Source organism: Prunus dulcis, chromosome 8 (genome assembly GCF_902201215.1).
Source record: "Prunus dulcis chromosome 8, ALMONDv2, whole genome shotgun sequence".
NCBI lineage: Eukaryota > Viridiplantae > Streptophyta > Magnoliopsida > Rosales > Rosaceae > Prunus > Prunus dulcis.
Genome location: NC_047657.1, coordinates 20,281,331 through 20,308,521, shown reverse-complemented (window position 1 = coordinate 20,308,521; position 27,191 = coordinate 20,281,331). Strand labels below are relative to the sequence as shown.

The 27,191-nt window shown below is 38.4% G+C and overlaps 7 protein-coding genes across 10 annotated transcripts; 4 read left to right on the top strand and 3 right to left on the bottom strand.

Annotated features, from left to right (window-relative positions):
* The first annotated feature begins 92 nt into the window (after window positions 1-92).
* On the top strand, window positions 93-6,006 carry LOC117636665 (CTP synthase). Its single transcript, XM_034371282.1, is given in 23 exon segments — window positions 93-589; window positions 695-774; window positions 934-1,020; window positions 1,125-1,175; window positions 1,287-1,404; window positions 1,497-1,553; window positions 1,959-2,023; window positions 2,197-2,280; window positions 2,501-2,551; window positions 2,646-2,708; window positions 2,810-2,856; window positions 3,151-3,200; window positions 3,203-3,219; window positions 3,315-3,377; window positions 3,608-3,697; window positions 3,781-3,819; window positions 3,905-4,054; window positions 4,136-4,213; window positions 4,311-4,396; window positions 4,795-4,843; window positions 4,930-5,010; window positions 5,168-5,261; window positions 5,521-6,006. Coding segments are annotated over 23 exon segments (1,683 nt in total). The 5' UTR covers window positions 93-471; the 3' UTR covers window positions 5,586-6,006.
* Window positions 6,007-6,390: 384 nt separating this feature from the next.
* LOC117637813 lies at window positions 6,391-7,428 on the bottom strand. The gene has a single exon (XM_034372836.1). It carries the CDS (start codon window positions 7,172-7,174, stop codon window positions 6,557-6,559), a length of 618 nt encoding a protein of 205 aa, XP_034228727.1. The 5' UTR covers window positions 7,175-7,428; the 3' UTR covers window positions 6,391-6,556.
* Window positions 7,429-9,392: 1,964 nt separating this feature from the next.
* Window positions 9,393-10,720, top strand: LOC117637320. Its single transcript, XM_034372183.1, has one exon. The coding sequence runs from the start codon at window positions 9,593-9,595 to the stop codon at window positions 10,274-10,276; it is 684 nt and encodes a 227-aa protein (XP_034228074.1). The 5' UTR covers window positions 9,393-9,592; the 3' UTR covers window positions 10,277-10,720.
* Window positions 10,721-13,859: 3,139 nt separating this feature from the next.
* LOC117638813 (heparan-alpha-glucosaminide N-acetyltransferase-like) lies at window positions 13,860-18,252 on the bottom strand. Of its 2 annotated transcripts, none has more exons than XM_034373946.1 (13): window positions 17,888-18,252; window positions 17,363-17,500; window positions 17,082-17,163; window positions 16,749-16,814; window positions 16,496-16,622; window positions 16,216-16,336; window positions 15,934-16,050; window positions 15,729-15,820; window positions 15,437-15,503; window positions 15,223-15,301; window positions 15,040-15,131; window positions 14,287-14,430; window positions 13,860-14,114 (listed from the first exon to the last, which is right to left on the bottom strand). In XM_034373946.1, exons 1-13 carry the CDS (start codon window positions 18,053-18,055, stop codon window positions 13,974-13,976), a joined length of 1,434 nt encoding a protein of 477 aa, XP_034229837.1. In that variant the 5' UTR covers window positions 18,056-18,252; the 3' UTR covers window positions 13,860-13,973. The 2 variants fall into 2 exon arrangements, with proteins under 2 accessions (XP_034229837.1, XP_034229838.1); XM_034373947.1 differs by having other exon boundaries at window positions 16,496-16,602; window positions 16,738-16,814; window positions 17,888-18,251.
* A 642-nt stretch (window positions 18,253-18,894) lies between these two features.
* LOC117636693 (endoglucanase 9-like) lies at window positions 18,895-21,939 on the top strand. Its single transcript, XM_034371328.1, has 2 exons — window positions 18,895-19,659; window positions 20,322-21,939. Exons 1-2 carry the CDS (start codon window positions 19,302-19,304, stop codon window positions 21,779-21,781), a joined length of 1,818 nt encoding a protein of 605 aa, XP_034227219.1. The 5' UTR covers window positions 18,895-19,301; the 3' UTR covers window positions 21,782-21,939.
* A 2-nt stretch (window positions 21,940-21,941) lies between these two features.
* LOC117636694 (kynurenine--oxoglutarate transaminase-like) lies at window positions 21,942-24,951 on the bottom strand. Of its 3 annotated transcripts, none has more exons than XM_034371329.1 (9): window positions 24,316-24,951; window positions 24,011-24,141; window positions 23,685-23,770; window positions 23,417-23,511; window positions 23,248-23,344; window positions 23,019-23,133; window positions 22,715-22,869; window positions 22,489-22,614; window positions 21,942-22,306 (listed from the first exon to the last, which is right to left on the bottom strand). In XM_034371329.1, exons 1-9 carry the CDS (start codon window positions 24,495-24,497, stop codon window positions 22,082-22,084), a joined length of 1,212 nt encoding a protein of 403 aa, XP_034227220.1. In that variant the 5' UTR covers window positions 24,498-24,951; the 3' UTR covers window positions 21,942-22,081. The 3 variants fall into 3 exon arrangements, with proteins under 3 accessions (XP_034227220.1, XP_034227223.1, XP_034227221.1); XM_034371332.1 differs by having other exon boundaries at window positions 22,060-22,306; window positions 24,308-24,951; XM_034371330.1 differs by having other exon boundaries at window positions 22,060-22,306; window positions 23,685-23,764.
* A 58-nt stretch (window positions 24,952-25,009) lies between these two features.
* LOC117636695 lies at window positions 25,010-26,866 on the top strand. The gene is made up of 3 exons (XM_034371333.1): window positions 25,010-25,558; window positions 25,828-26,217; window positions 26,298-26,866. Exons 1-3 carry the CDS (start codon window positions 25,120-25,122, stop codon window positions 26,663-26,665), a joined length of 1,197 nt encoding a protein of 398 aa, XP_034227224.1. The 5' UTR covers window positions 25,010-25,119; the 3' UTR covers window positions 26,666-26,866.
* The last annotated feature ends 325 nt before the right edge of the window (window positions 26,867-27,191 follow it).

The window sequence follows — 27,191 nt, the reverse complement described above, 5'->3', positions numbered from 1 at the left end:
GAACCTACCAACCAACCACCCAACCCCTCCCTGAGTCCCCTCCCTCCCTATAGGCTATATATATAAATTTACAAATAAAAGAAAATGAACCAAGCGGAGGAAGAACCTACTTTAATCATATTATTATTCTTGCTAATTAATCTTTTATTTCTTCCAAGTTTAATTTTTTGCTCTTAATCAAATCCCCCTTCCCCCTCTCGAATGGCACTGGCAGAGGATAAAAACAAATGTCAACAACACAAGTAATTTTGTGTACGAAGAAAGCCGAAAGAGAGAGAGAGAGCGAGCGAAAGCGACTTGACCGCCATATAACGTTTCCCGCTCAGACATAAACACAAACATTTCGCCTACAAAACAAAACAAAACGTTTACAACTCCAAATTCAATTCTGCAGCCAGACACACACAGAGACTGTGAGAGAGTGAGAGCGAGAGAGAGTGTGTGTGTGTGAGGCAGGAAGAGTAGGATAGAATGAAGTACGTTTTGGTAACAGGTGGTGTGGTGAGTGGGCTGGGCAAAGGCGTCACTGCCAGCAGTATCGGCGTCGTCCTCAAAGCCTGTGGCCTTCGCGTCACCTCCATCAAAATCGGTTTTCTTCTTCTTCTTTCTTTTTTCGCTTTCTTTCTTACTATATCTACTATAAATGCTTCAATTTTTTTCTCTATTAAATTGATTTTGGTTCAACAATTTGCAGATCCGTACTTGAACACAGATGCTGGCACCATGTCTCCCTTTGAACATGGCGAGGTTTTTGTTCTCGATGATGGTGGAGAGGTATTTCGCTTTGGACTTTTTTTCCTTTTTTTTGTTTAAATATTTATCATACACTTAACCAGTGCCAAGACAGTACGTAATACTTCACCTCGCCTCTGAAATACTATCTTTATGGTTTATGCTGCTGCTGAGCCTGAGTTTAAACTTTAATCGTAATAGGTTGATTTAGACCTCGGCAACTATGAACGATTCCTAGATGTCACTCTTACTAGGGACAACAACATTACCACTGGGAAGATATATCAGGTGTGGGCTTATATTTTCCTAATAGGGATGTGTCTCCATCTCCCCTTCATGAAATGTTGATTTTTTTATTTTAATGGGTTCCTCATTTTTATTTTTGAAATCAGTCTGTCCTGGATAAGGAGCGGAGAGGCGATTACCTTGGAGAGACTATTCAGGTGATGATACAAAATTACAAATGTTAATGAGTCATAACTTTTTTTTTTTTTATTTTTTTTATCACTTGCACTACTGATGACTGGCTTCCTGCCATGTTTGAGTCGATTTAGGTTGTTCCACACATCACTGATGCCATTAAGACCTGGGTCGAATCAATTTCTCTCATTCCCGTCGATGGAAAAGAAGGCCCTGCAGATGTTTGTGTTATAGAGTTGGGTGGGACTGTGGGTAAGTGATAGTTAAAACATAGATACTTTATATGACTCATTGTTCTTTCTCTGTGTTTATGTGCAAGAGCTAACTATTTTCTTTTTTCTTAGGTGACATTGAATCCAGGCCATTCATTGAGGCTCTGCGCCAATTGTCTTTTTCAGTTGGTAAGGTTGTGGTGTATGCTGTTTTTTGAGGAATTTTAATGGTTCTATTTATGAGATCATTTCTTCGCCCACATGCTTGATTTAGATTGGTGATTATGTTTTTATGTTGTGTGGTCAAAATAGATTATCCAATTACTGCCGTAGGAATATGCAGTGAGATCTAATAAGGACATGTTTAGATTGTTGGTCCAATATGTTATGAGCGCTAAACTTAATATACTTCCACTGTTTAAACTTCATCGAGAGCTTGCTGCTCTGCTTTTTCCGGTGTATAGATGTAATGGAATGTGGGATATCCAGAACTAAAAGTAACCAATTATTTCCATACGGAGTTGATATCCACTTGGATTTGAACTTTCATTGTGTTAATGATAACTGCTTATGTGGATTTAATTCTTTCCTCAGGGCAAGAAAACTTCTGTCTTATTCATGTGAGCCTGATCCCGATACTGGGTGTTGTTGGAGAGCAAGTAAGACATTGTACTTAACTATTGAATGTTATGTTTCTTCATTAGTTCCTCATAGTAGTTTGTAATCTTAGATATTAAAGTTGACTATATCTTTTGAAGAATTTGATTCATCTTTTTTTCTGGGTGACTGACTCTTGCTCTCTTTGTGTATGTGTCTGTGTGCGTTCATGTAGAAAACAAAGCCTACCCAACATAGTGTGCGGGATCTAAGAGGATTAGGCTTGACTCCTCATCTATTAGCATGTCGCTCTGCGCAGGTACTTCTTTTCATATATCTTGTTCTTACACTCACACAAGTCAAATAAGCAGATAAATTTAGCCTTAGAACTTTCATTAGGTCCCATTTAAGTCTTGCGTGGACACCTCATATTGGTGCAGTCTGGCCACGTGACTCCCTTTCTATTTTATTCTATCATTATTTCGTCAAGATTAAATTTGGTGGAGATTATTTTTTTTGTTTTTTTGTGTGACTTGCAGCCATTATTGGAAAATACGAAGGAGAAACTTTCACAATTGTGTCATGTTGCAGTAAGTTGCTGAATTAATTCTATTTGGGCTTTTTCTCATCAAACTTTGTTTTCTTGATTACAAGTTTTATATTTTCATTTTTGTTTTCTTACAGGCTGGTAATATTCTCAATATCCATGATGTACCAAACATTTGGCACATTCCTCTCTTACTTAGGGTGGGTTAAGTAACAATTCTGTCTCCTTGCAGGCTTAAATACTTATTTTACATTTTGTCTAAAGTTTTGTTCTAACTATTGTTTGACACGTTGCTGTTCAGAACCAAAATGCTCATCATTCAATTCTTCAACAACTGAATTTACTAAGGTAAGTTTCACCGTTTACTTCAGATTTAAGGCTTCAATTTTGGTTCTGGACTGATAATTAGCATCAGCCTGTTTAAAATTCTTCCTGTGTAATGAGAACAAAGCAATCTCTACGTAGAATTATGCCTGACTTGGACTCCTTTAGTTGATATTTGTGCTCTCTCTCCCTCCCTAATGACTGCAATTGTGATTATAGACTACATTTGTGATTCATTGTGATGCTCGAAATGCTACATATATAGATTACAGGAAGGTTGGCTATGTTAACTTACTGGTGTTTAATGTTCTGTTTCAGCATTGCTATGCCTCCTGATTTAAGAGATTGGACCAAGATGGCAGAGACTTACATAATCTCACAAATTCTGTGAGTGTTATTAGATAAATGTGCAATGCTCTATTTTGGAACATTATCTCTTTTATTTTTCGATTCATCCGATGATAATCTGTTGATATTTGCAGGTGAGGATTGCCATGGTGGGGAAGTACGTTGCCTTTACAGATTCATATCTATCTGTAGTGAAGGTGTGATGCTAACTTCTGTTCTATTTTTTCGTTGGCTGGATAGATGGTGTATATGATCTCTAGTTTAGACCTTAGAATTTAGTTATTCATATAACATTCAGTTAATAGATGAGATAGTGCTGCTATGTCTCCCTGTTGCTTTGTGCCGTACATGCTTGTTAGATTATTTTGTTGTTAATAAATCGCCAACTTTACGTCTGTCGTATTATGACGGCTAAACTTTGTTGCAGGCCCTTTTACATGCTTGCGTCGCATGTTCTTTAAAGCCATCAATTGACTGGATTGCCGCTTCTGACCTTGAAGATGACAGTGCCACACTGGTATTGAACCACATCATTTGTGCTGATTTGCTTTAATATCATGTTCATATTATCTTTACTTTAGATTTGTCTTTCTCCTACAGACACCAGAAGCACATGCTGCTGCATGGGAGACTCTAAAGGTACGCTTTAAGCTAAATTATCATCCCCTCGCCAGTACAGTTGAGGGTCTGGGTAATTATGTTTCGATCTGTTCTACATTTGCAGAATGCTGCATGCGTCTTGGTTCCCGGCGGATTTGGAGATCGTGGAGTGAAAGGTATGATATTAGCTGCAAAGTATGCCAGAGAGAACAATGTTCCTTATCTTGGGATTTGTTTGGGCATGCAGATTTCCGTGATTGAGTTCGCAAGATCCGTAAGCGACATTTCTTTCACTAACATGTTTTCTTCTAATTTTAAGATCATATATCACCCGTAATTTAATTACTTGTTTTAGGTTTTGAGTTTAGAAAGGGCGGACAGCACAGAGTTCGATGAACATACACCAAATCCCGTTGTAGTTTTTATGCCTGAGGTACAAATTTATGGTGATGCTTTCCTATTCAGTTATGAAATACACATGGCTGCAACATTCTTCCCGTGCTAGTTCGTTCTTTTATGTCTGCATGTAGGGTTCAAGAACACATATGGGAAGAACAATGAGACTGGGATGCAGAAGAACACTTTTCCAGACTCCTGATTGTATTACTTCAAAGCTGTATGTTCATTATCTATTACTACGTTCAACTTGAGATATACAAGAGATAACCTGTCTGCTACTGAAAATTCAAATTATAAGTTCAGTTACCTTGTTGCATATTTATACAGTAAAGTCGATGCAGGTGCCATGTGTTCAAACACTTCCGGTCTGGAAGAACCCATGGCACACGCAATTGAACTTTTACCTTTACTGCATTTAGCTGTAAAACTCTTGAACTTTGTTGGCTAGTTTATTATTTTGCAGGAAGTCTTTCCTGACATCTCAACTATATGTTGTATCTGTGACTGCTTATATCAAAACTAATCCCAGAAGACTACCACTTTGAAACTTCTTAGTTTTCCACTATTAGCATCCACTTTTAACATTGGTAATCTGTTATCGCTATCAATTTCTAGGTACCATAACTCGGAGTATGTGGATGAACGGCATCGGCATAGATATGAGGTTGGTTGTAATTTAGTTCAGGTGAAACATGATCTTTCACAAGTGCCTTTATGTGGTGGACATGGTATGATTCCGTCATGATGCAGGTGAATCCAGATGTTATTGGAATTCTTGAAGAAGCGGGCCTAAAATTTGTAGGGAAGGATGACAGTGGAAGACGAATGGAGGTGGGTTTTCTTCTGGTCTTATGCTCACTTGTAGTGAGCATTTGTCAGAATTTACTTGGTTATAGTTGCACACAATCCTTTCTTACCATTTAATGAAAAGGATTGAATTTGAATATTTGACTTTTTACATGATTTGTGTTACTTTTCTGTTCTGCAGATTTTAGAGCTTCCAAGCCATCCATTCTATGTAGGAGTGCAATTTCATCCAGAATTTAAATCACGGCCTGGGAAGCCCTCAGCTCTCTTTTTAGGTACTAGTACAAACAAGTGAGCTTTAGATGTCATATACTCTCATTTCTTGTTATTATTACTGGGATACATGTATAGCTGCACCATGCATCTTTGAATTACTATGTTTCTCTGCTGTATCTCTAGTGTTTGATATAGAACTGGGGCCATGCTTGTTTCGAACGGATTGTCTCTTTACAATTCCCATTTACATTCAGTGAAGCTCTATCAAGTCATTAAGTCTCTGTACTTCATTTGACATCTGTGACATTGCAATTCTAGGTCTTATCTTGGCAGCAACAGGGCAGTTGGAAACATATCTTGACCGGCATCCAAATACAAGTTGACAGCATTGAGTTGCTGTCTCAATATTCCCAGATCATTTTCTCAAGGTAGATTTGAATGTGGATGCGGATGCGGCCTAGTGTAGTAAAAGCTAATGTCTTCCCTAATTTTGTTACTTTGATCAGTGCACTTACATAACTATAAACTCAAATGGGGATTGCCGTACGATGGTGGATAAATACATGGAAGTTTACGATGAAAGTGGATCCTGTTTGCTGAGCTAGCATCTTATCTTACTGTGGTTACACGATTTGTCGTGCTGCTCAGTTCAAAGCTTATTCAAATTCTTATTTTTCGGAAGGACTTCTGTAACTCTTGGGATTTTCTTTTCATCATTTATTCGCACTTAAAATATGCAGGCATTTGATTCAACCCAAAACAAATGACAGATTATTGTTTTAAAATATTTTGATTTTGTTTTTATTTTGTCAAATAGAAAATGTACGTGTAACGTTCTTTACTTTAGTAAGGCCAAATGATTGAAAAATAATGCCGCACACTCACACTATACTCTGTATGCGCGAAAGGAAGACTGATACATTAGGATAGGAGCTGTAGTCTGTTAGCACCACATGGTCATGAATCATGAATATATGGGCGTTCAATTTCCTTCCATTTTAAGATTCTTAACCATGTTCAAAATAAAAAGACGAATTAAGAAACTTGGTAGTTCTCAAGTGGTTAAGAGTAGTTTTTAAAAATTTGCTCTATCCAAGGTTATGTGTTTGAATTTGCCTTCCTCCAATATCGTTTATGAAAGAAAACAAAACAAAGAAGAGAAGAGACTATGAACTGCAAAGCTCTCTTTATTAATATTAATATTAATATTGTTGGAAACACTCTAATTAACCTGTCAATCTACAAAAATGCCGCAATAATATTGGCCCTTTTACAAAATACAGTGAAAACAAGAAACAATGGGAAAAGGAAAGAGGGAAATTTGGGATTTGGGATTGACGGTGTGGTGTGTGTATTATATATTAATTAAGCATGCGTCTGAGTGTATAGTAGTACTAGAGGAGTAGTGTAGGTATGAAATCTGTCTTTGGAGCTTAATTTGCTGATAGAATTTAGCTATGAACTCATCCGCCTTTATATCAACCAATTCGTCCTCATAATCTGCACATCCCTTTTCTTCATGCACATTAATAGTAGTACTATCTTCAGTTATCATTCCCTCATCATCATCATCATCATCTAATTGATCATGATTATTAATGATCATGTCGACTTCATGATGATCATCAAAATCCAGCACTAATGGTGGGTTTAAGCAAGGGATATTAATGAATCGCATGGAGGAGGAGGATGTTCGCCGGTTCATTTTGAGGGTGGGGAAAATGGGGGTCTTGTCGAAGGACAGCTGACGCTCAAAGTAATATTGATTATCATTGCGATGATGATGATGATGAGCAAGGCTCTTGAGGAAGTTGGGGACGACCCGCAGTTCCATCATGAGGCGTCGTCTGAAGACACCACCTTTTCTTGCCCAAAGCAATGCCAGACGCAGCAGCTTCCATGCTCTACGACCCACATCAGGATGATGATGATGATGATCACCATTAATAGATTTGTTGGACATCTTCATCATTATATCGATCGTCAACAATCGAGTATGTAGCTTGATGATTTGGTGCAAAAAGAAGGTGCTTGATTAGGTAGCCGAAGATACAAAAATGTGGGTGGGAAGAAAGAAAGACAAATGAGAAAAGCTGATTTGATTTTGTATCTGGTGCTGAATAATGAATATGTCTTGAGTTCGGAAGATATGAAGACTAAGTGATGAGGAGTCACAGGACAGGAGGTACCTCTATATATATGTATATAGGACTAGTGTTTATATTAATATGGAATCTTCTTAATCACTTGAACGCGTATGGTGAACTTTGCTTGAGAGAGAGAGAGGGTTTAATTGTTGTTTATTTGGTCTTTAATTAATGAATTTGATGAGTGGTGTGTGTGATTGCTCGAAATTGAAAGAGTGTGGAAGGTGGGAACTTGATTGCGACTGTTGGGTTGAGCGCGCACACACACACACACGGCTGTAAACTTATACGCGGGAGAGGAGAGGAGAGGAGAGGAGAGGATCAAGCATCAATGATCAATGATCAATCAAAGCAGTTGATTGGTTTCCAAATATACCCCTCCCTCCCTCCCTCCCTTCTTGCAGCAGCAGGAAGGAATTAATGTCTTTTGGCATCCTTAATAATTTATTAAATGTGCATTATCTCATGAAATGACTGTTAGTAAACTTGTAATCCCGAAAAGAAATAGGAAGCACATGCACCACCCATACTGCGAGCGGCAAGCGCCTATATTTAATTACTTGAGTAATAATGTTATCAAAATCAGTGATGAAAACACAGAAAAAGGAAACGGAAAGATGAGCAAGAGCAACCTAATTAATTAAGCTAAGAAAGAGCCGTTGGAAAAGGTCAATGCCAATTATTTGGGCCTCGCCAACACCAACACCAACACCAACACACGCCAAGCCAGCCAATATCAAAATCAACATCAACATCAACATCAACATCAACGCCCCTTCCTTTCCTTTCATTTTAATAATTAGTTGGATTTTGCTGGAACCTTCCTCAGTGACCACCGTTTCCTTGTTTGTTTCCTTCTCTCAGAAAAATAAATCACACCGGAAAACTTAATTTATTTCAATTCCCATAATTAATTAATTAAATGAAAGCCAAAAGACTTTCTTTGTAAAAGTAAGGTGCCAAAATGTAAGTCTACTTTTTATATTCATTTACAGTTAAACCGTTAAGAAACCTTCTCACAATCAGACTTGTGGAGAATTGACCCCCAAAAAAAAGGACTTGTGGAGAGAGAGAGAGAGAGAGAGAGAGAGAGAGTTGAGTTGAGAGGGTACTCAAACCGTGTTACCGCCGTGTTCTAGTAATTCATTTAATTTTAATTATATATTCGAATTCAAATTAGTTTGGTAATTTTTAATTGTGTAATGTGAATGAGCTTACAACAATCTTAGACTGAGAAGCTGTCTTCCTTCATCTATGATTCATGTGGATGTGGTGGTGCATATGCGTTGACTGACTTGCATACCACTCACATTTAATTATTTTATGACTTTTGTTCCTTTGGGCTAATTTTGGCTACCTATATAATATTTCTTTTGGCTACTTTTACAAATACTTCATTGGAGACTCAGATCTGTGGGAATTATTACACACATATATGTAACACGAATTTGAGTAAATGATCAGCAACTCATTCTGTCATTCTCACTGTACAGTCTGTAGCAAAGTTGCTGAACCACTTCAAGAAAAAACGTGTTTAGTTATGCTTATGGGCCCTATCTCATATTCATAGCTGTTGGATCGTTTGACAAAAATGAAAACAGTTTGTGGCAATTAGCCTGCTCATCTATCTTATCTGTAGAGAGAGAGACAGAGATATATATATATGGAGGACCAGTTCAAATGAGAAAGTTGCGGCAGCTCCTGCTGGCATCAAAGACATCCCTGCCTGAGCCTCGCTCTTCTCTCCATGAATTTCTCTTCATTAATTTTATGATTTGTTTGGCTCAAACAACAACATTAATATGATTGACTTGAGTGAGTCCGTTTGTCTTGGCTTACATTAACGAATCAAAAATTAATCAAGTAAACAACGCCTTACTAGTGCTCATAACTAACAATTAGTATATAATGGAAAACGAATTAACCTCCTCCATCCATTCATGTTAGAATTTGTTACGGCTATATATAACAGTATTTGTTACGTAGTTATAGCTACCTCATGCTCATATATAGATGCCAGATTCAAGCATCCCTCCATGTCGGACATTCATTATTTATATAACCTGGTTGCTTCCAACATTTCCCACCAAAGTCTTCTCCCACATCTCACCCTGCTCGCTGCAGGGAGAGGGGACATCCCAACCGGCCGTGGGATAAAGAAGAAGAAGAAGAAGACCACAGGCGCCCGTTGCACCTAGGCACGGCCCTTATATCCCCCATCAATTAATTAATCTAATTAATTAATGGAACCCAAGTCAGACAGCGTGATCATCACCATCGCCCCCAGCAACAAGGGTCCCGGTCCTAGTCCTACTCCTACGGATATTATTGATCATACTAGTATTAAGGAGGCGGCTGATGATCATCATCATGATGTCGGCCCCACCTCACCCGCTGCACCTGCACCTAAGAAGAAGCGTAGTGGAGGAGCTATGCACATTCTCCAGTTGGCCTTCTTTATGCTCCGACGACGACATCGTTCAGATGGAAAATCCAAACCCACCTCCTTCGAAGGTCAAGCTCAAGCCCTGGCCTCAACAAAAGGTACGTGGAAGCGCCTCGTAGGGTCCATCCGCCCCTTGCACCTTCAAACCACCAGCAACCCCACGCCGCCATCCTCCGTACACAGATCTGCTCCAAGTGAGCGATACGAGGACGTGCTCCCTCCACCCATGTCTCCGGCGCGAACCGACGACCTCTCCTCCGAAGATGGCATGACTAGCCAATACGCCTCTGCCGTCAATCTCCAAGAGCTAGACCGCACCGACGAAGACAACGACAACTCCGCCATCGTCAACCCCAACATTGACGCAAAGGCGGAGGAGTTTATCGCTCAATTCTATCAACAGATGAGGCTTCAGCGCTTGGATCGCTTGGATTCCGTCCATCTCAGTTGCAACGACACCATTCGGAGGTCAACCAGTTGAGATCGATCCATCCGTCTACCTAGCTGGTACTACAATATGCATGCATACATACATATCCATGCCCGCATATATCATGCATGCAGGTATATATGTACGTTGCTTCGCCTTCGCCTGGGTCATGATATATAAGCGCTCCCTCCATCATCCTCAGTAATATGCATGGCTGCAACTCAACTAGGAAAGGACATGCATGCGCAAGCAAAGCAGCACTTACGTATAACCTTCATTTGCATGCATTCACGCTGGCTAACTTGGGTTCCTTAATTATACATGTATAAGTACCCATATTTATATATATATATATATATATATATATGGGCTACGTACCTAGTTATATAGCTAGCTAGCTGGTGTGTGTATTGTACCTAATTTCGGAAACCAAAAAAAGAAAAAGAAAAAAGAAAAGTTTGAATAATGTTCAATCTATCTTTTATTTGATTTTAATATAACTTTGGTACCAATTATAGTCCAAAGACTCATGTTGTTGGGTCCAAAGACTCATGTATAATATGAGGACGTATTTTTCTTCGCATTTACGGGGGGTTATTGAGTGTAGCCCAAAGACTCATGTTGTTGGGTACTGTCCATGATTGTTCTTTGGTTGGGCTTGGAATCAAAAGACGTACGGATATAAATAGTTTGATCTCAACTCAATCAGGGATCCGTATTTTTAATTACCAAAAACAGAACACCAATACGTGATAAATAAGACACGAATATAAGTGCAAAATTAGATGGATTGATTGTGTTTTCGGTTAAATACAACAATTTACAGGATTGTATTTCATGAAGCTCATGATTCGGACTTAATTGCAAGCCAAACTAAACGACAAAACAATTCTTCTAGTCATAAAAATCAAAAATCAAAAAGACCAAAAAAAGTGAAAAATGAGCGAAACTAAGAACACCAAAAATGAAATGCCCTTTTACTATTGTAGACTCTAGGTCTTGCCTGTAGTGTAGGTGTTGTGCGAGATGTACATGTACTTTCTTAGTGCCCGTTTGGTATTGCTTATTTGGGGTAATAAGTGATTTTTTAAAAATTTTGAAAAGCCCAATCCGTTTGGTAAACTATGAGAAAATCACTTATTGTTAAAAATTGCTGTGAGAGAAAGCTATAAAGGAAAGCAGCTAATGAGGTGCTTTCATTTTCTGATTATGCATGAATCAGTTTCGAAAAGGCGCTGGGTTTAATGATTATGCGGCAATCATTTTCTGATTATGCATAAAATCAATACCAACAACACTTTTAACAAAAATTTTACCACGGCAAACGCTGAAATGCCCTTAGTTTGTTGGTTTGACGCTTAGAAGGCACTTGTGGTCTGGTCTTGCAGACAACATCGGTTTCTGCCAACGACAGTAATTCCGAAATAAATGAATTTTTATCAATTTAATCCAATTTGAGATTTTACAATCCGATGTGTTCGGATGTCAAGATTCAATACATTGGATTGAATGATAATTGTATAGAACTCAATTCGATAAAAAATATCATTAAATATGTACTAAATAGACATAAATAAAATTTAAAAAAATAACACTACAACACAAAGTTCGACACAAATAATTGAAAATCTGGACATAAATATGCATAAATAAATTTTAGAAAATTGTTACGCCTTCCTCTTTTCAATGTATTCTTTCATTCAAAACTAGCCAATAAATTATATATCCCATCTCAGACCAAAAGGAAGAAGATAAAACTAGGCAATCTTATTTATTATTATTATTATTGGGTTCTCGATATGACGACTGGCTGGTAATAAAATGAACCCTGGCAATGGTAATCATGTAGAATTACAATCTGTTAAATATGGCAGTAAAACCACCTAAATAAATACTATCCAACCCTTTCCTGGTGATGATAAATCAAACTTTCGAAATATACATATTACAAGACAGAAAATAATATTGTCTTATTACCAAATTGTCTTGCAACAAGAGAAATATATATTACCCTACGGGCTATAGGTGAAAATGATAAATGACATTAACTAATTCATTTGGAAGAGAAGATATGGAAGCTGTTAATTCAATTGAATTCTCCCCCTAATTAACCTGAACCTGTGTGTCATTGTGAATTAATATTGGGATCGTCAGCCAAGGAAACCTTACTTAGCCTACTGGGTTGTGTTCTGGCTTCCCTGCTGCTTCCAGTGCGGCGGTTGCTGCTGCTGCTTGAACCATAAATGGCTCTCGATGCAAGTGCTTTTCCGAAACTGGAAATGTCATCTCTTGTACTTTTTCTTCCATTTTCTCTCTCTAAAACCTCACAATTTGGTTTTTCATTTTCACTGCTCATATCTACCTCGCTATGTTATTAAGGCAGACTGACACCCCTAACTTTATATACATTCAAGCTTTTGGTTTGGAAATTCGAGAAAGAAGATTCTTTAATTAATTACGTCATTAACACTCTCTAATTTAATTTACCTCAAGAATCTTCATTTGGGGTAAAAAAGTTGTGTCGTCGTGGCCGAAAGGGAACCCTTTAATTCTCTCTCATTGTTACTAATCTCTTTCACCAACTAGTAAGTTATATTATATTATGTCTTTCAAAAGAAGTAAGAAATTATACCAAAGCACCTGGCTAGCTGCATACCTACCAACTCCTTTAATCTACGTACATTATCCTAATAATTTATTTTTCTTGATTGGGTGCTTTTGCAAAGACAGAGATGAGTGACCCCTTAGTTTCTCTTTATCTTTCTATCCCAAAAGGGCTCAGTTTCATGTCGGATGACTTTATGTCGGCATTGGGCCATGCTTGTTAACTTGTCAAGGATAGTGAAGAAGCTGCAGAATTCTACACTGAGGTGAGGGCCTTAACTATGTAAGGCACTATCTTTTAACCGTCTGTTAAAACGGTTAAGAGATAGGACCTTATCTAAGGTCCTTAGATAAGACCTTAGATAAGACCCCTCACTATAGAATGACTCAAAGAAGCTGTTTGTTCCTCCTATCACTTTCCGCGAGCCATCTGCTTTTTCTGCATCATCAGATATGTATGATTTAGAAGCTCCAAAAATGAACAAGGACTTTTCCAGAATTTGATATTTCTTGACAAATGATGAACAAGATCATTTCAATAAAGTTAAAAGAAATGGAGGGTAAGAAGCTGAAGCCACATGAACTGTCTCTAACTTTTGCACTAGATTTAATTTTCTGTTGCCCACAATGAATACCAAGAGAAAGAAAGATGGGTATATTTGTGCAATGTTTCCCTCTTTATCTTGTCAAACAAAAGGAAATGAATCGATGGTAGGATGGCTTGTTCTACAAATAACAATGTCAAGTCTCCATCCCACAATCATTTTAGACCAACCAAAAAAAGTCAGTAAGTGCAGGAAGATTTGATAACCTTTGAGTCAGTAGCCACTGCACTACGCTATGAGGAGGGCTTGGATCGCTTGCACTTGGTCACTATGCCCCTCGAACCTAGCTATTAGTGAAGCAGTGATTACAACTTCTGAGCATGAGGACAATTTCGTTACACAATTTTATTAGCAGAAAACAAAAATACTTTTGGAACTAACAGCAGATTTCTGATTTGATAAAAGAAAACGACAGGACATCAGTCTTAAAACTTTAAAAAACAACAGATAAATTTTATACATACCTGTCACAAAACAAAAGTGACTTGTAATCATGTAAATGCTAAAATTTTGTTACTACAGGGAACACTGGAATCTTTTTAAAGTCTAATATACAAGCTTTTCATGTGAAGAAACCCAGAAACAAGACCCCAAAATAAAATCTCAAGTATTACAAATGCTAGGGTACCCCAATTCTTCGAGTGGAGCATGGCCTGCAATAATGCTTCTGTGCCATCAACCTGCATGTCACATTTCAGTCCAAAGTATTTAGTATGAAACTAGCCATTTTGACAAACCATCCAACAAACCAACATGTCCAACTCCATGAGTTTACACTAAAAGATTACAGCAAAGGAAAATTTTGAGGTTTCTTTTCTTCTATTTTCCATCATACAAGAAAGATAAGATTACCAGGTTGTTCTCTGGAGAGCGCCAATAGAAACCTTGCAAACCAGCCGAGAAAAGGTCACAAGCACCCAAAGCATATATAAGGAGTGCATTCATTCCCATCCACTGTAGCAATACTGTGGGCTTTCTGAAATGTTTCACATCAACCTGCATTTAGATGAAGTTTAACTAAAGCACATTAATCTTTGAATGCATTCTGCAAAGTGTCTTCTTCCTCCAATATCATTCAAAATTATGCCAAGCTTTGCATCATAAGGATCTTTATGCATGTCAAGCACAATCAATCAAACGTTTGCAACCATGTCAATACTAAAACCCGCTCCCAAAATTGTGTATCACAAACCAAATTCAGTAAATCCATTCGAGTTTCCATATGTTAATATTAAAAACACATAATCATATTTCATTTGACTCCAACCACATTTTCATTTTCACAATGCTAACATCATTTTGAAAGCAGTAAAATATAGAGATGTGCACGTGTTTCCAGCCATCAACTCACATAGGGAAAGGTGATATTTTAAAGTAGGAATATGCAACGCTAAAAGACAAGCACTCCTTTTTCCTTATTAGTTATTGTCCGACTAAGGGTGGGGAACAAATTTCATGTTGAGTACTGCTATTTGTACTCTCTCAACTGACCATACTGTGTGTCACCTCTGTATTAGAGGTGTGATGGTGAGATTATTTTCATCCTTTCATGTTTCATGTGGAGTAGAATTTAATCAGGAGTTGTATGGAGAAATACGAACTTACGATGTAGAATATAATACTTAAGATCAAGCCTGAAACTCCTGCTGTAATGCATGCATAGCTCACTGTGTACAGAGGTTTACAGGAAGGAATACCTGATACACCTTGCCATTAGTCAGAGGAAACAGTATGGTACTCCTTACCAAAACAAAAGAATGAAAAAGATAACTATAATAAAGAGAATACCAAGTATTACTAAAACATATCCGAATAGTAGAAGAGGAACAGCAGACATGGACCATAACAGCACCCTCTGTTTTGGGTCCTACAAGAGAAAGGATCCATGTCAGGAAAACAATTCCACTAAAGAGCCAAATCCAGACAACTAATACATAATTTCAAAAGTAGACACAATTAGCTAACAAAAGTAAGTGTTATACAGCAACAAGAAACATCACACCTTAAAATGCAGTAGTATGTGCCCAAAATGCAATCCCACAAAACAAGTAACAGCAGCCATCAGAGAACTGGAAATTTATTATATAAGAAAAAATGAAAGACCAATTTTAAATAATCATTAACAATGACATACAATCACCTTCTTTAGCATTTTTACAGAGAGTGTGTTCGTGTGTGTGTGTGTGTGTGTGTGTGTGTGTGTGTGTGAGTGAGAGAGAGAGAGAGAGAGAGAGAAATGGGCAGTGAAGATCAGTAGCAAAAGCCAAGAGATAGAAGGGACTGCAGAAATTAACCTTAGGATTCCCTCTGGGTCAAATGGTGCAAGGCACCACTGAGGAGAATTAGGTGGAAGAGGTCCATAGTCAGGAGACTTTACGCTGCATTCCTGATACACAGGGTTAACATCTTTCAATTATCAACAATAAAATGCACTAGTACAGGGTTTAAACCTTGGTAGATTCAATAATACAGTTACCAAAGAAGGCCCAGTAGAATGACCTTTGTTCTTCTGTAAACAGGATGTTGATAAAGGTGATGCTCACCCAGAATAACTCGGTCAATAAAACCAACAGCATTGCAAGGAGGTTCAAGACTACCCCTCACTCCACAATAAACCTATTAAGTAAATATTGTGTTTCAATTTAGTTCCAGACCACCAAAGGGGAAATACATGTATAGAAATGGTGAAATCTTGTAGTAAGGACCAACCAAATTCAGTCATGCACCAAAACTTAATAACCTCAGCAATTAGTAATGCAGAGAATAAATAATTTAACTCACAATTTGAGTACCAGAAGCAAAACCAGACAAATTCATGCTCGGAGCTTCATATTCCCAAGTTGGAACTGAAAGGCCATACAGAAAGCACATGTATAACGAGCACAATCCAATAGCAAACAACCTGCATTACACAGAAAAGTTACAACTCGAGAATACAGAACAGAAAAAAGGGAAACATATGTAAACCTAAAAAGTGATGTTTTTGGTCTCACATAGGCAGACAAAGATGCTGATTAAATTGCAAATATGAGCATCAACAGAAATATCTAGCAACACTAACCACTGAGTGTAGTATTTCCTAGCCAAATCAGCCAGTGAGTCAACCATGATATTGTTAACAAGCCAGATCTCCGAGATTGAAGCCAGCAAATATCCAATTGATATCCTCTGAAGATTATATGCGCACACTTTCAACATGCATGATGACAGTAGGCTATGGCATTTCATATATCCAAATCACTCATAATTAAAACCAGAGAAGAAAATGAAACAAACTTCTAGACCTATCAACCATAATGGTACCTGTAACACACCTAGCCAACGTATCTTGCCAACATCAACTCCATATGTTAAATGGTTACGCCCATGGAAATACCCACCTAAGAACACATTGCAAAGAGAAATAAACAAGAAATCTTCATTAACAACAGCATTTATAATAAGTTATGTTCCATGCATCGGACCTAGTGCATGTAAGTAATACAATGTAAGCGTGAAATATAAAGTAAAATATTTATATTCAACTCAGAGAACTTAGTAACTTACAACTGTTTGACTTCGACCAATATAGCTAAAAGAAGATCAAGGAATCTCGAGTTTAGATCAAGTTTATGCTTAGGATAGCTAATGGAACAATGACAGAATACCTTGCAGTAACAACCCCAGGAGAAAGAGATTTATTGCTCTAAGCATGACTTTCTTTGTGGCGGTTGTCTTGTTAGAAATTTTCTGCAAGGTAATAAAATATATTTACCGACAGTTTATAAGGAGGCAAATAGGAATCCATTGCAGCTAAATGCTTTATTTTTAAAAGACGAGCTTCACCGGCAATATCATTTGGGCAAACACATACAGGGGTTTTAGAGAAAGATTGGATGGAAAAACAAGGGCAATTTTGCATATGAGGTGAAAGAAGGATAAACTCTACCTTGAATGCTAGACTGATAGAGACGCCAACAAGAAAAAGAAAAAATGGCATTACAAAATCCGCAAGTGTAATACCGAACCACGGAGAGTGATTAATCGATGGGAAAGCTCCTCCAGCATCATCAACCAAAATCATCAACTGTTCATTCATTGTTTGAGTGAGAAATCAAATCAGGAAAAAGAGAGAGAATTTAGAAGGTGACGGTGAAGTAATAGTAATACACAACTCATCAAACACTTTATTTGATAGTAAAATATTGTAATACGTATCAAGCTTTAACTAACTAATTAATTTGGCAAATGATCAATTCAATTCAAGGGTAATATTTCAGAGATTCAATGAAGTGAATAGAAATGAATTCAACTGATTCACAGGACACCATCACTTTATCTTCCTTATTCAAGTGTTTACTCCCTGTAACTAAACCACAAATACCATGGCCTCACTCACTCACAGTATCACCAACCAAACTAGCTCAAAATTAAAATGAAAGCAAATTAGGAATTTGTCTGTGGCTTAGCGTACCGCGACTGTGAGGCCACGGAAGACGTCGAGAGAGGCGAGGCGTTGACTAGGTGTCGATGCACCTGGACCGTTGGATGGTACGGAGGGAACAAGACTTTGGATCTCATTGGATGAGCCTCTGTCTCTGTAGGGAAGAAGAAGAGGAGCAACATCGACGGCAGCAGACATTTTTCTTTAGTGTTTTTTTAACCCTCTGTCCCGGCCACAGGCATCACTCACTCCTCCACATATCCGTCTCAGTGTTATCATTTTAGATGCAAGAAAACTGCTCGATAAGAAGGCGGTGCTCTGTGTTAGTTGACCAACGGACAAGTGGTGGCGCGTGTGGCCTCTGTTTATTGTAATTTCACTTGTAAGTGAACTTAATGTCGTCCTCCTCCATTTTGTTTACTATTTCATATCAAATTAAAGTGAGAATAATCTTAATGGTCTTTATTTTGTGAATAATTTGCGACTATAAGATGAAAAATTATAGAACCCTCAATTAATTTACGAAATATAATGATTTTGTTAAGAATTGAAATTCAATAATTTACATTTGCATAGGTTTAACAAAGATTAGAGTTTGAAGCAAATGTGAGTTAAGTCAGTTGATTATAACAGTGAACCCATCATTTTTACACCCAAATTTAAGTTATCACTTCTCTGTAAAATGGACAATGGATTGCATTTAAAAATTAAAATGAAAGTCTGAAAGGTAACAAAAAAGAATGGAGTTTGAAAATGACTCCCCGAAAATCAAATCAAGTTGAAGAGAGAGACAATTGGTTTGGAAGGTTACCATAATTAAGATATGGAAACGGATTCGATGCACTAGGCAGTAGGCAATGGCAAAATTAATGAAATGACATATTAATTTTCCATTTATTGTGAAGATTTGAGAAAGATTGACCTTCGACAACTCACGCAGACACGTTCACATTTAATTAGGGCATCCAATTTCCCAATTAAAACCAAGTAATATACAGTTTTTTATTTTTTATTGTTTGGAGGAGAGACGTGTGTAAAGAAACCTTCCACAATTGTCTTGGCCATTTGAGAAATCGAAAATCGAATAGTCGAGCAGAAAAAAGGTATTGTTTGAGTAAGATACAATTGTCTTGATTTTGTTTGTGCATGACATTGATACATTACATGATTACATAGGATGATATTTGAAATAGGAAATTTGTTGGCAGCAAATGAAGATTGAATTGAAGACACTTGGCAATTACAAAGCAATTTGGATGCCTAATTGTAATTGCAAACATGCACCACCAAATCAAATTAAAAGAATGAGTGAGTGAGTAATTAGAGTAAAGAGGGAAACAGCAATCTGTTTTAACGCTGGCAGACAGACGGATAGATAGCTACAAAATATATAATAAATCAGAGCAAAGCAGCAGTAACTGAGTCTCAGAGGAAGGAAGGAAGGATGAGGAAAGATGATAAATGGGGTGGTGCTCCGGTGGAGATAGAGGCAGAGCCAGCGACGACGTCGGATGAGGTGAAGCAAGGTTGGCTGTTGAAGCCAGAAAATAAAGAAAATGGTGGTCACGACCATGAGAGGAATATTGATGGGAAAAAGAAGAAGAGGAGGATAATGAGCAAGATTTTGGGGAGCTTGGTGAGCATAAGGAGCCTAGTGGTGGTTGGGGTAGCCATTCTTGTGGCCTTGATCATTGTCCTAGTTAAGATTGCTCAACGCAACCACCATCATCTGAACTCTTCATCACCTCACAACTATACCACCGCCCTTCACCAAGCGCTCCTCTTTTTCAACGCCCAACGCTGTATGTACTACTCTGTTCTCTACCCAATATTCATTCATTCATTCTCCTCTCTCTCTCTCTCTCTCATTTACTAGACTAATTTTTTTAAGTTATAAAAGGTTTAATTACTTTATTTTTAACCACTCTATATCCAAGATTTATTTTCTTTAATTTCAACAGGCCGCTTCTTGTTCTTTGAATTGTGATACTAATGCACAAACGAGTTACCAACTCTCTTCTTTTTTCTTATCAATGGTGCTACCAATGCCTCCTCAGTCCTCACCATTTATTTTTAAAAAAAATTAGCATAAGCATAATGCTTTTCTTTTTCCCCAAAAGAAAAAAGAGAGGAGAAAAACGATTTAGCTTGCTAGGATTAGGAATGGCTGTCACAAGAAGGAAATCCAGGAAATTGTTTTAATAGAGAGATACCTTGTAGGTGGACTTTCAACTCCAGTCCAAATTAGATGCATACTACTGACTCAGTAATTTGCCACCTCAGTCATTGTAGAATTATAAATTATGTGGATCAGTAACACCGCATGAATGTCACGGTCATACTAAAGAATTTCTCCTTGACCCCCTGGTCTTTTGTTAAATACATACCAAAATGTAGTAAGATAATTGTAATTAAACTAACATCTACTCCTAATTAACCTGTAAGTTCCATTTTATATGTGCAGCTGGAAAACTGCCAAAGGACAACAATGTTTCATGGAGAGGTGATTCCTGCTTGACTGATGGCAACTCTAACACCAAAACTCTGGTTGGTGGATATTACGACGCCGGAGACGCAAGCAAGTTGAGCTTCCCTGCATCTTTTGCCATGACCATGTTGAGCTGGAGTGTGATCGAATACAGTGCAAAATATGAAGCACTAGGAGAGCTAGACCATGTCAAGGGCATCATCAAGTGGGGCACAGATTACCTTCTCAACACCTTCAATTCCTCTGCTCATTCCATTGCCAATGTTGTTGCAGATGTTAGGGGAGGAGATCATGATGCTAACTCTCACGACTGTTGGATACGTCCTGAAGATATTGACCATCCAAGAACTGGACAAGAGTGTTATAACTGCCCAGCCCTCGCTGCAGAAATGGCTTCTGCTTTAGCTTCTGCATCCATTGTTTTCAAAGATAACATTAACTACTCACAGAAACTTGTTCATGGTGCTGATTTACTCTTTAAATTTGCTACCAAACAGCAAGGTGCAAAGTATGCGGGCGGTGCAGACCCGTCGTCCCCTCTCTACAATTCTACTGGTTTCTGGGATGAATTTCTGTGGGGGGGATCGTGGTTGTATCTTGCAACAGGGAATTTATCCTATCTTCAACTTGTTACTAACCCTGACTTGGTTGGGCATGAAAGGGCTTTGTGGACTGACCCTGATAATAGGGTACTTAGCTGGGACAACAAGCATGCTGGTGCTTTTTTGCTTCTAAGCCGACTGAGATTGTTCCTGAGTTACGGCTACCCCTACGAACAGATGTTGAAAAAATTTCACAGCCAGACTGAAGAAACAATGTGCTCCTACCTTCCTGTTTTCTCAAGCTTCAGAAGAACAAAAGGAGGGCTGATTCAGTTGAACCATGGAAGGCCAAAACCTCTTCAGTATGTAGTCTATGCAGCATTTTTAGCTCAACTATATAGTGACTACATTGACGCTATTTCTGCTCCTGGATGGTATTGTGGACCCACATTCTACTCCAATGTAGAACTGCGCAGGTTTGCCAGGACCCAAATTGATTACATTCTTGGCAAAAATCCTCGGGGAATAAGCTACGTTGTAGGCTTCAGTGAACATTTTCCACAGCATGTGCACCATAGAGGGGCATCCATTCCCCACAATAAGATCAAGTATGGTTGTAAAGGAGGATTGAAATGGAGAAACAGTCGGACACCGAATCCAAATACAATTGTCGGGGCCATGGTTGCTGGTCCTGATAAGCATGACAATTTCCAGGATGTCCGTTTCAATTACAACTACACTGAGCCGAGCCTTGTAGGAAATGCAGGTCTTGTTGCTGCACTTGTGGCACTATCCAGTGGATCCCCTCCTGCTATTGACAGAAACTCAATGTTCTATGCAGTTCCTCCCCTGACTTCACCCCCACCACCTCCTCCATCACCTTGGATACCCTGAGATGTTTTAGCAACATTCATCTCTTGTGACTATGTCGTCAAATATTCTTTTTTCCTATTTTTTCTTTTAAAAACCAAAAACAAATTTGAAAGCAGTTGATTCTATTTTTGCTTCTTTTTTTTTCTTGTCCAACAAAAAAATTTATCCGTGAAGTCTAATAAGATTACTACCAAAAAGGTCTGATGATTTTTCTGCAGGTTCAGTATAATAAGATGAGCTTACATTATTCTCAGTGAAGTTCTATCTTCCAATATCATCTCAATGTCAAGTACACAAATTTGAGTTATTCTTCCTTCCGAGTCATTGCGGATTGAGACACCCTGTAGCATCAATAAGCTCTCCAAGTCTTTTCGCAGCAGAAGCCAAAGTCTGATCACTTTTACAGAAAGCAAACCTAATGTACCTCTCCTGATAGCTGTAACCTCCCAGAGAAAATTTCTCCCGAGACAAATGTGTGTGAAAAAATCCACATCCTGGCACAGCCACAACCCCTGCAGTCTGTATTAACATTTTAACATAATCTACCTGAAAAAAAAAAAACATGAATCTCAATCATTCATATCACAAAACAAGTAATTTATCTTACATTAAGGAACATAGACTGTGAATTGCAGCCTGCAAGACTGGAGAAATGCAACCAACCTTGACAAATTAATTGAAGGTTTTCTGCAAAATTATAAGACCAATAAAGTAAAAGGCAAGCATACATCAGAAAGTTTGCAATTTTCAGGTAGCTCTGCAAACAAAAAGAGTGCACCCTGAGGCTTGAACTGAATCTTAAAGCCAACTCTGGTTAGCAAATTGACAATGTAGTCTCGTCTTGATTCATAATCCTGAGCATATGGAGACAACAACAATGATGGATTAGTCATCATCACCAGTTGCATCACATGGACAAATAAGCTACTAGGGGATATGCCTTTTGGGCCTTACACTTCTCAATGATTCAAAGTATTCAGGGGGGCTTCCCAAAGCAGTCAAGGCAGCTTCTTGGAAAGGTGCTGGAGCAGAATCTGTAAGTTTAGTATGAATGTTTCTGATTGCAGATGCAATGAAAGCTGGAGCAATTGCCCATCCGACCCTCCAACCTGATAGACAAGATTTCAGCGACGAGGCAATGCAATTCAAATAAATTTTAATTTGAAGCAGAAAGAAACAATTAGCTCTATTACAGAAAAAGAAAAGCATGCATAAGAAAATTCAATCAACGCTCTTTTGGGGAAGAATAAGATGTAACCTGTTACACTGAACGTTTTAGATAAGGAAGACGTGATAATAGTCCGCTCTTGCATTCCTGGAAATGATGCAAGGGATATATGTTTCTCACTGTTGAAGGTTATATGCTCATATACCTGCACAAACATTCAAAAGGACAAAATCCATAATTCTTTTAGCAGTTTAATTCAGAAAAAGCTTATGGTTCAATATACCTACGTCTTGTTAGTATAAGGAAAAGAATGTCATACTTCATCTGTTATAGCTAGGCAATTCCTGGTGCGGCATTCTCCAGCAATAATCTCAAGTTCATCTTTAGTGAATACTTTGCCAGTTGGGTTGTGAGGACTGCAAAATTTACATCAGTACATATCGACATAACAATACGAGAAATATGATTTCTTGGTGGTTGCTTCTAACCTGTTGAGTACTACAGCTTTTGTTCTCCCAGTGAAAGAGTTGATGAATTTGTTAGGGTCCAAGGTCCACTGAGGTGGGTCAAGAGCGACGTATACCTGTGACATTCATTGTATTGAAAAAAAAAATTAGTAGAAATTTGAAATTCCGTCTGTTCGTAATTGGTAAGCCTAACCATCAACAAGCTGCAGCTGCAGCTGCTGCTCTAATCTGAATTCATAACACAGAGTGAAGTGCCTTCAGTGACAAGTAATAGGAAGCAGAGGCTTACTGGGACTCCCCCAGCCATCTTAATGCATCCTTCATATGTTTCATAGCAAGGGTCAAACAGTACAACTTCATCACCCTTGTCTATTACTGTCCAAACAGGAGAGGAAAACAAATTATATCAATCCCCAAACAAGAAAAAGAGAAAAAAAAAGAAATCCCAATAAGACTGAGAATATTATGAAGTGGTTCTTGGGACTCTCTCCACTCCCAGCCATTTTAGTTTATAATAAATTTTCTGTTTCTGCTTGTGCATGTAGGAAAAGGAAAAAGAAGTTAATTTTGAAGGTGATAAATGAAAGTGGAGCTTAGAGTGAAGAGGTAGCATACTTGCAAAGGCAGCTGCCGCCAAGGCCTCAGATTGGCCACAACAAATAGCTATATCAGTAAGAGGGTTGACATCCAATCCATGGATTTGCTTCATTATGTTTGCCAGGAGGTCACATATTCCAGGTGCATGCCTTACATTAATTAACATCAAAGGAACATTAATATTTAACTTGAGCTAGTCAAGTCAAGGTACGTAGTTTATGTGCAGTGGTGGGCAGGGGAAGTGGGTGTTTCAAATTCAATTTCATTTTGATGAAGCAGAGCTGAGCTGAGCCCATGAATTTCTAGTGTACCTACCTACCTACCTGTATTGATTGAAGTCGGAATGAATAGCGGAAATGGCAGCGGATTTGATATGGGAAGGTGCAGGGAAGTCTGGAAAGCCTTCGGCGAGGTTGATGGCGTTGCATCTCTGGGCAAGATGGGATAGTTCCTGAATGGGCGATGGTGCAAAACTCTTTGCCACGCTCGATAACTTATCCTCCATTTCACTTTCAATTTCAATTGCTTTGCCGCGGTGTCTTCCCTTTTCTTCACTCTATCTATATTCATGATGATGAGTTCCTTAAATACAACACACACATTTTCTTTTTCGTTTTTCTTGCTTTAACAATTAACCCCTCTCACTCTCACACACACTACCCTACCCAGTAACGACTAGGATGGGGATGGATTCTGATTTGACATGAAACTAACACCGTTGGAAAAACATGAGACAAGTTACAAATTTTCACCAGAAACTTACCCCAAAAGCGAAAAGTAAAACAAACAAGACGCACATATGATATGACCATGTATTTACGTTGGCATATGGCGAAAATGCCCATCACCATTCACCACCCGTGACCTATGTGTGGGTGTTGTGGTAAAATCGTGAAGGTGCTTACAAGTGCAGGAAAGAGATAGGAAGCAGCAGCCTGTGGATTTAATCTAAGGGCAAGTCCCGTCCTTGACCCATCTGGACCCCATTGAAGGAGACTCCTTTGTCCATACATATCATCATATATTCATATGATTTCTTGCCTTTTTCTTTTTTGGTGGATACTCGAATTAAACTCAAAGCACAGCTAGCATACAACTAAGAAGTTGAACAAGAGTATATCGTGGACATGAAGAACCAGCTGCTCTGTTCCAGCACAGATGAATCAACTACAGACGAGAATGATGAAGAGTACTGGCCAAGATCAGTAGCTGCTAATAATAATTGTTGGTGGAGATCATGGGGTGCAAAGTTTGATGTTAAGATGATGAAGGTTGATCCAAGGATGAGAGTGGTGAGAGAGTTGGAGAGACTGGCTTTGGTGGCAACGCACAGTCATCACGAAGGGCTGAATGAGCTCAGGCACAAGCTGCACATGTATCGATCAGGTGATTTCTGGATGCCTATAGGAGGTATCACTAAGGAAAACATGGACATCCCACCGCTGGCCACAATTCTCTTGGTTGGCTTCTCTGCTTCTGGCAAGACCTCCCTCGTCAATCTTATGTACTCTGTTTTGGGTCGCTCTGGACTCGTACCCTTTGCTCAAACATCACCGCCGGAGACAGGTACGAATTAATTAACCTGATTAGCTATATATTTTAACTCACTTCCTTAACTTAATTATACATATTACACGAACACGAAAAACAAAAAAAAAATATATATATATATATATATATTATTATACATATAATACTGTTCTTTTTTCTTTTAATAAAGTATTAACAACATGGTATATTTGTATTGGCACGTGCTGTGTGCACAATGTGCTACATGATATCCATTGTTATTATTATTAAGTAGTAATTAATTGAACTTTTATTTCTGTTTGTAGGAAGTTATTCTTCAAATCATAGTAGTAAATCTAGAGCTAGCATGGTTTTGAAAGAGCACAATGTGCTAAGGTCTTTGCGAAGTGGGTTCTGTGTGTTTGACTCGAGGGGATTCGAGTACGACCAAACGGGTGAGGGTGTTGAAGAACAAGTGTCAAATTGGATGAATGACGGGGTTCGCCATAACCAAGTGTGCTTAAGACCAGGCGACGATGCTGCGTTAATGGAACATGAAGAATATTCGGCTTCAAAGTGTGTGAGAAGGAGAGTGAATTGTGCAATGGTGGTGGCTAACATGGCAGAAATCTACAAGGCATTGCAGGCTGGTGATTCTAAGCCAATGGAGGCCACAAGGCAGCTTTTTTGCTCTGTCAACGCTTTCACAAATTGTAGTAAGTTTTCTTCATTCCTTTTTGTCATTTAATTCTTCAATTATAATATATATATAATATAATATAATTTGGGAGTGCAGATGATGATGAGAGGCCTATCTTGATCTTGACACATGGCGACATGTTATCAACTGAGGAGAGGATTGAAGGGCGGCTCAAAATCTGTGAAAGTGTGGGTGTATCGGAGACTAGTGGAGTATATGACATCGTGTGCCTTACGGAGTACGGATTTCTGGCAGAAGAATCGGACCCAGTTTCAGCCTATGCCGTCACTGAAGCAGTGTATAGGGCATTGCTGATATCGGACAGAACCCACTCACCCAAGAAAAGCCTTGAGGACTGGGCATTGCTTGTATTATCCTGGATCATGTGCTTTCTTGGCTCTCTATTTGCTCTGCTTGCTCAGATTTGCCTCAAACTCGGTCGACACAGCAAGGATATATATTAAACTAGTACTAACCCACTCAGCTCTACTAGGCTTCTGAGAAGAACCATTCATGTACTCTTCATTAATTACATGTGTTTTACTAACAAATAAAATAGGGTTTTTATGTATGTTTAAGAAGCTCTGATCTGACTATGTGTAATATAAATAAATATTTGGACATGATTATTTCATATAATCGAGGAGGGGTTTACTTTACAGCTATCTGTTTTTTTTCTTTTCAAATTAAATACGAAGTGGAGGAGGAGTTGTAATTTGTAAAGGGTTGAAAAGTCATGGCTCAAGTATCCATGGATTTGATAAATAATTCAAAAGCGTTGGATAGATGGAAAACATTGAAGCCCAAATGATAAGTGTGTTTGAATTTGATCTGTCTTCAACAAGCGTACTTGGGATGGACACACTGAAGGGGAAGGGGAAGGGGTTTCCATCCATCCATATTGCCACGTCTGCCTTGTCAGTCTCTGTACAATAAAAAAGAAAAGAGACTGGGTGGCTGGCTGGCTGTCTGTCAGTGTGTCGCTATTTG

Bases quoted from the DNA above. Each gene is read 5' to 3' on its own strand.
- LOC117637813 (XM_034372836.1), bottom strand. From the start codon at position 7,174: ATGATGAAGATGTCCAACAAATCTATTAATGGTGATCATCATCATCAT.
- LOC117637320 (XM_034372183.1), top strand. From the start codon at position 9,593: ATGGAACCCAAGTCAGACAGCGTGATCATCACCATCGCCCCCAGCAAC.
- LOC117638813 (XM_034373946.1), bottom strand. From the start codon at position 18,055: ATGTCTGCTGCCGTCGATGTTGCTCCTCTTCTTCTTCCCTACAGAGAC. The intron at 16,815-17,081 runs GTATTCTGTCAT...ATGTGTTCTTAG, and splicing joins CCTGGGGTTGTTACTGCAAG to GTGGGTATTTCCATGGGCGT. The intron at 16,337-16,495 runs GTTAGTGTTGCT...TGTGTAATGCAG, and splicing joins AGGAAATACTACACTCAGTG to GTTGTTTGCTATTGGATTGT.
- LOC117636693 (XM_034371328.1), top strand. From the start codon at position 19,302: ATGAGGAAAGATGATAAATGGGGTGGTGCTCCGGTGGAGATAGAGGCA. The intron at 19,660-20,321 runs GTATGTACTACT...TTATATGTGCAG, and splicing joins CTTTTTCAACGCCCAACGCT to CTGGAAAACTGCCAAAGGAC.
- LOC117636694 (XM_034371329.1), bottom strand. From the start codon at position 24,497: ATGGAGGATAAGTTATCGAGCGTGGCAAAGAGTTTTGCACCATCGCCC. The intron at 23,771-24,010 runs GTATGCTACCTC...CTGTTTGGACAG, and splicing joins GGCGGCAGCTGCCTTTGCAA to TAATAGACAAGGGTGATGAA. The intron at 23,345-23,416 runs GTTAGAAGCAAC...TAAATTTTGCAG, and splicing joins AAAGCTGTAGTACTCAACAG to TCCTCACAACCCAACTGGCA.
- LOC117636695 (XM_034371333.1), top strand. From the start codon at position 25,120: ATGAAGAACCAGCTGCTCTGTTCCAGCACAGATGAATCAACTACAGAC. The intron at 25,559-25,827 runs GTACGAATTAAT...TTCTGTTTGTAG, and splicing joins AACATCACCGCCGGAGACAG to GAAGTTATTCTTCAAATCAT. The intron at 26,218-26,297 runs GTAAGTTTTCTT...TTGGGAGTGCAG, and splicing joins CAACGCTTTCACAAATTGTA to ATGATGATGAGAGGCCTATC.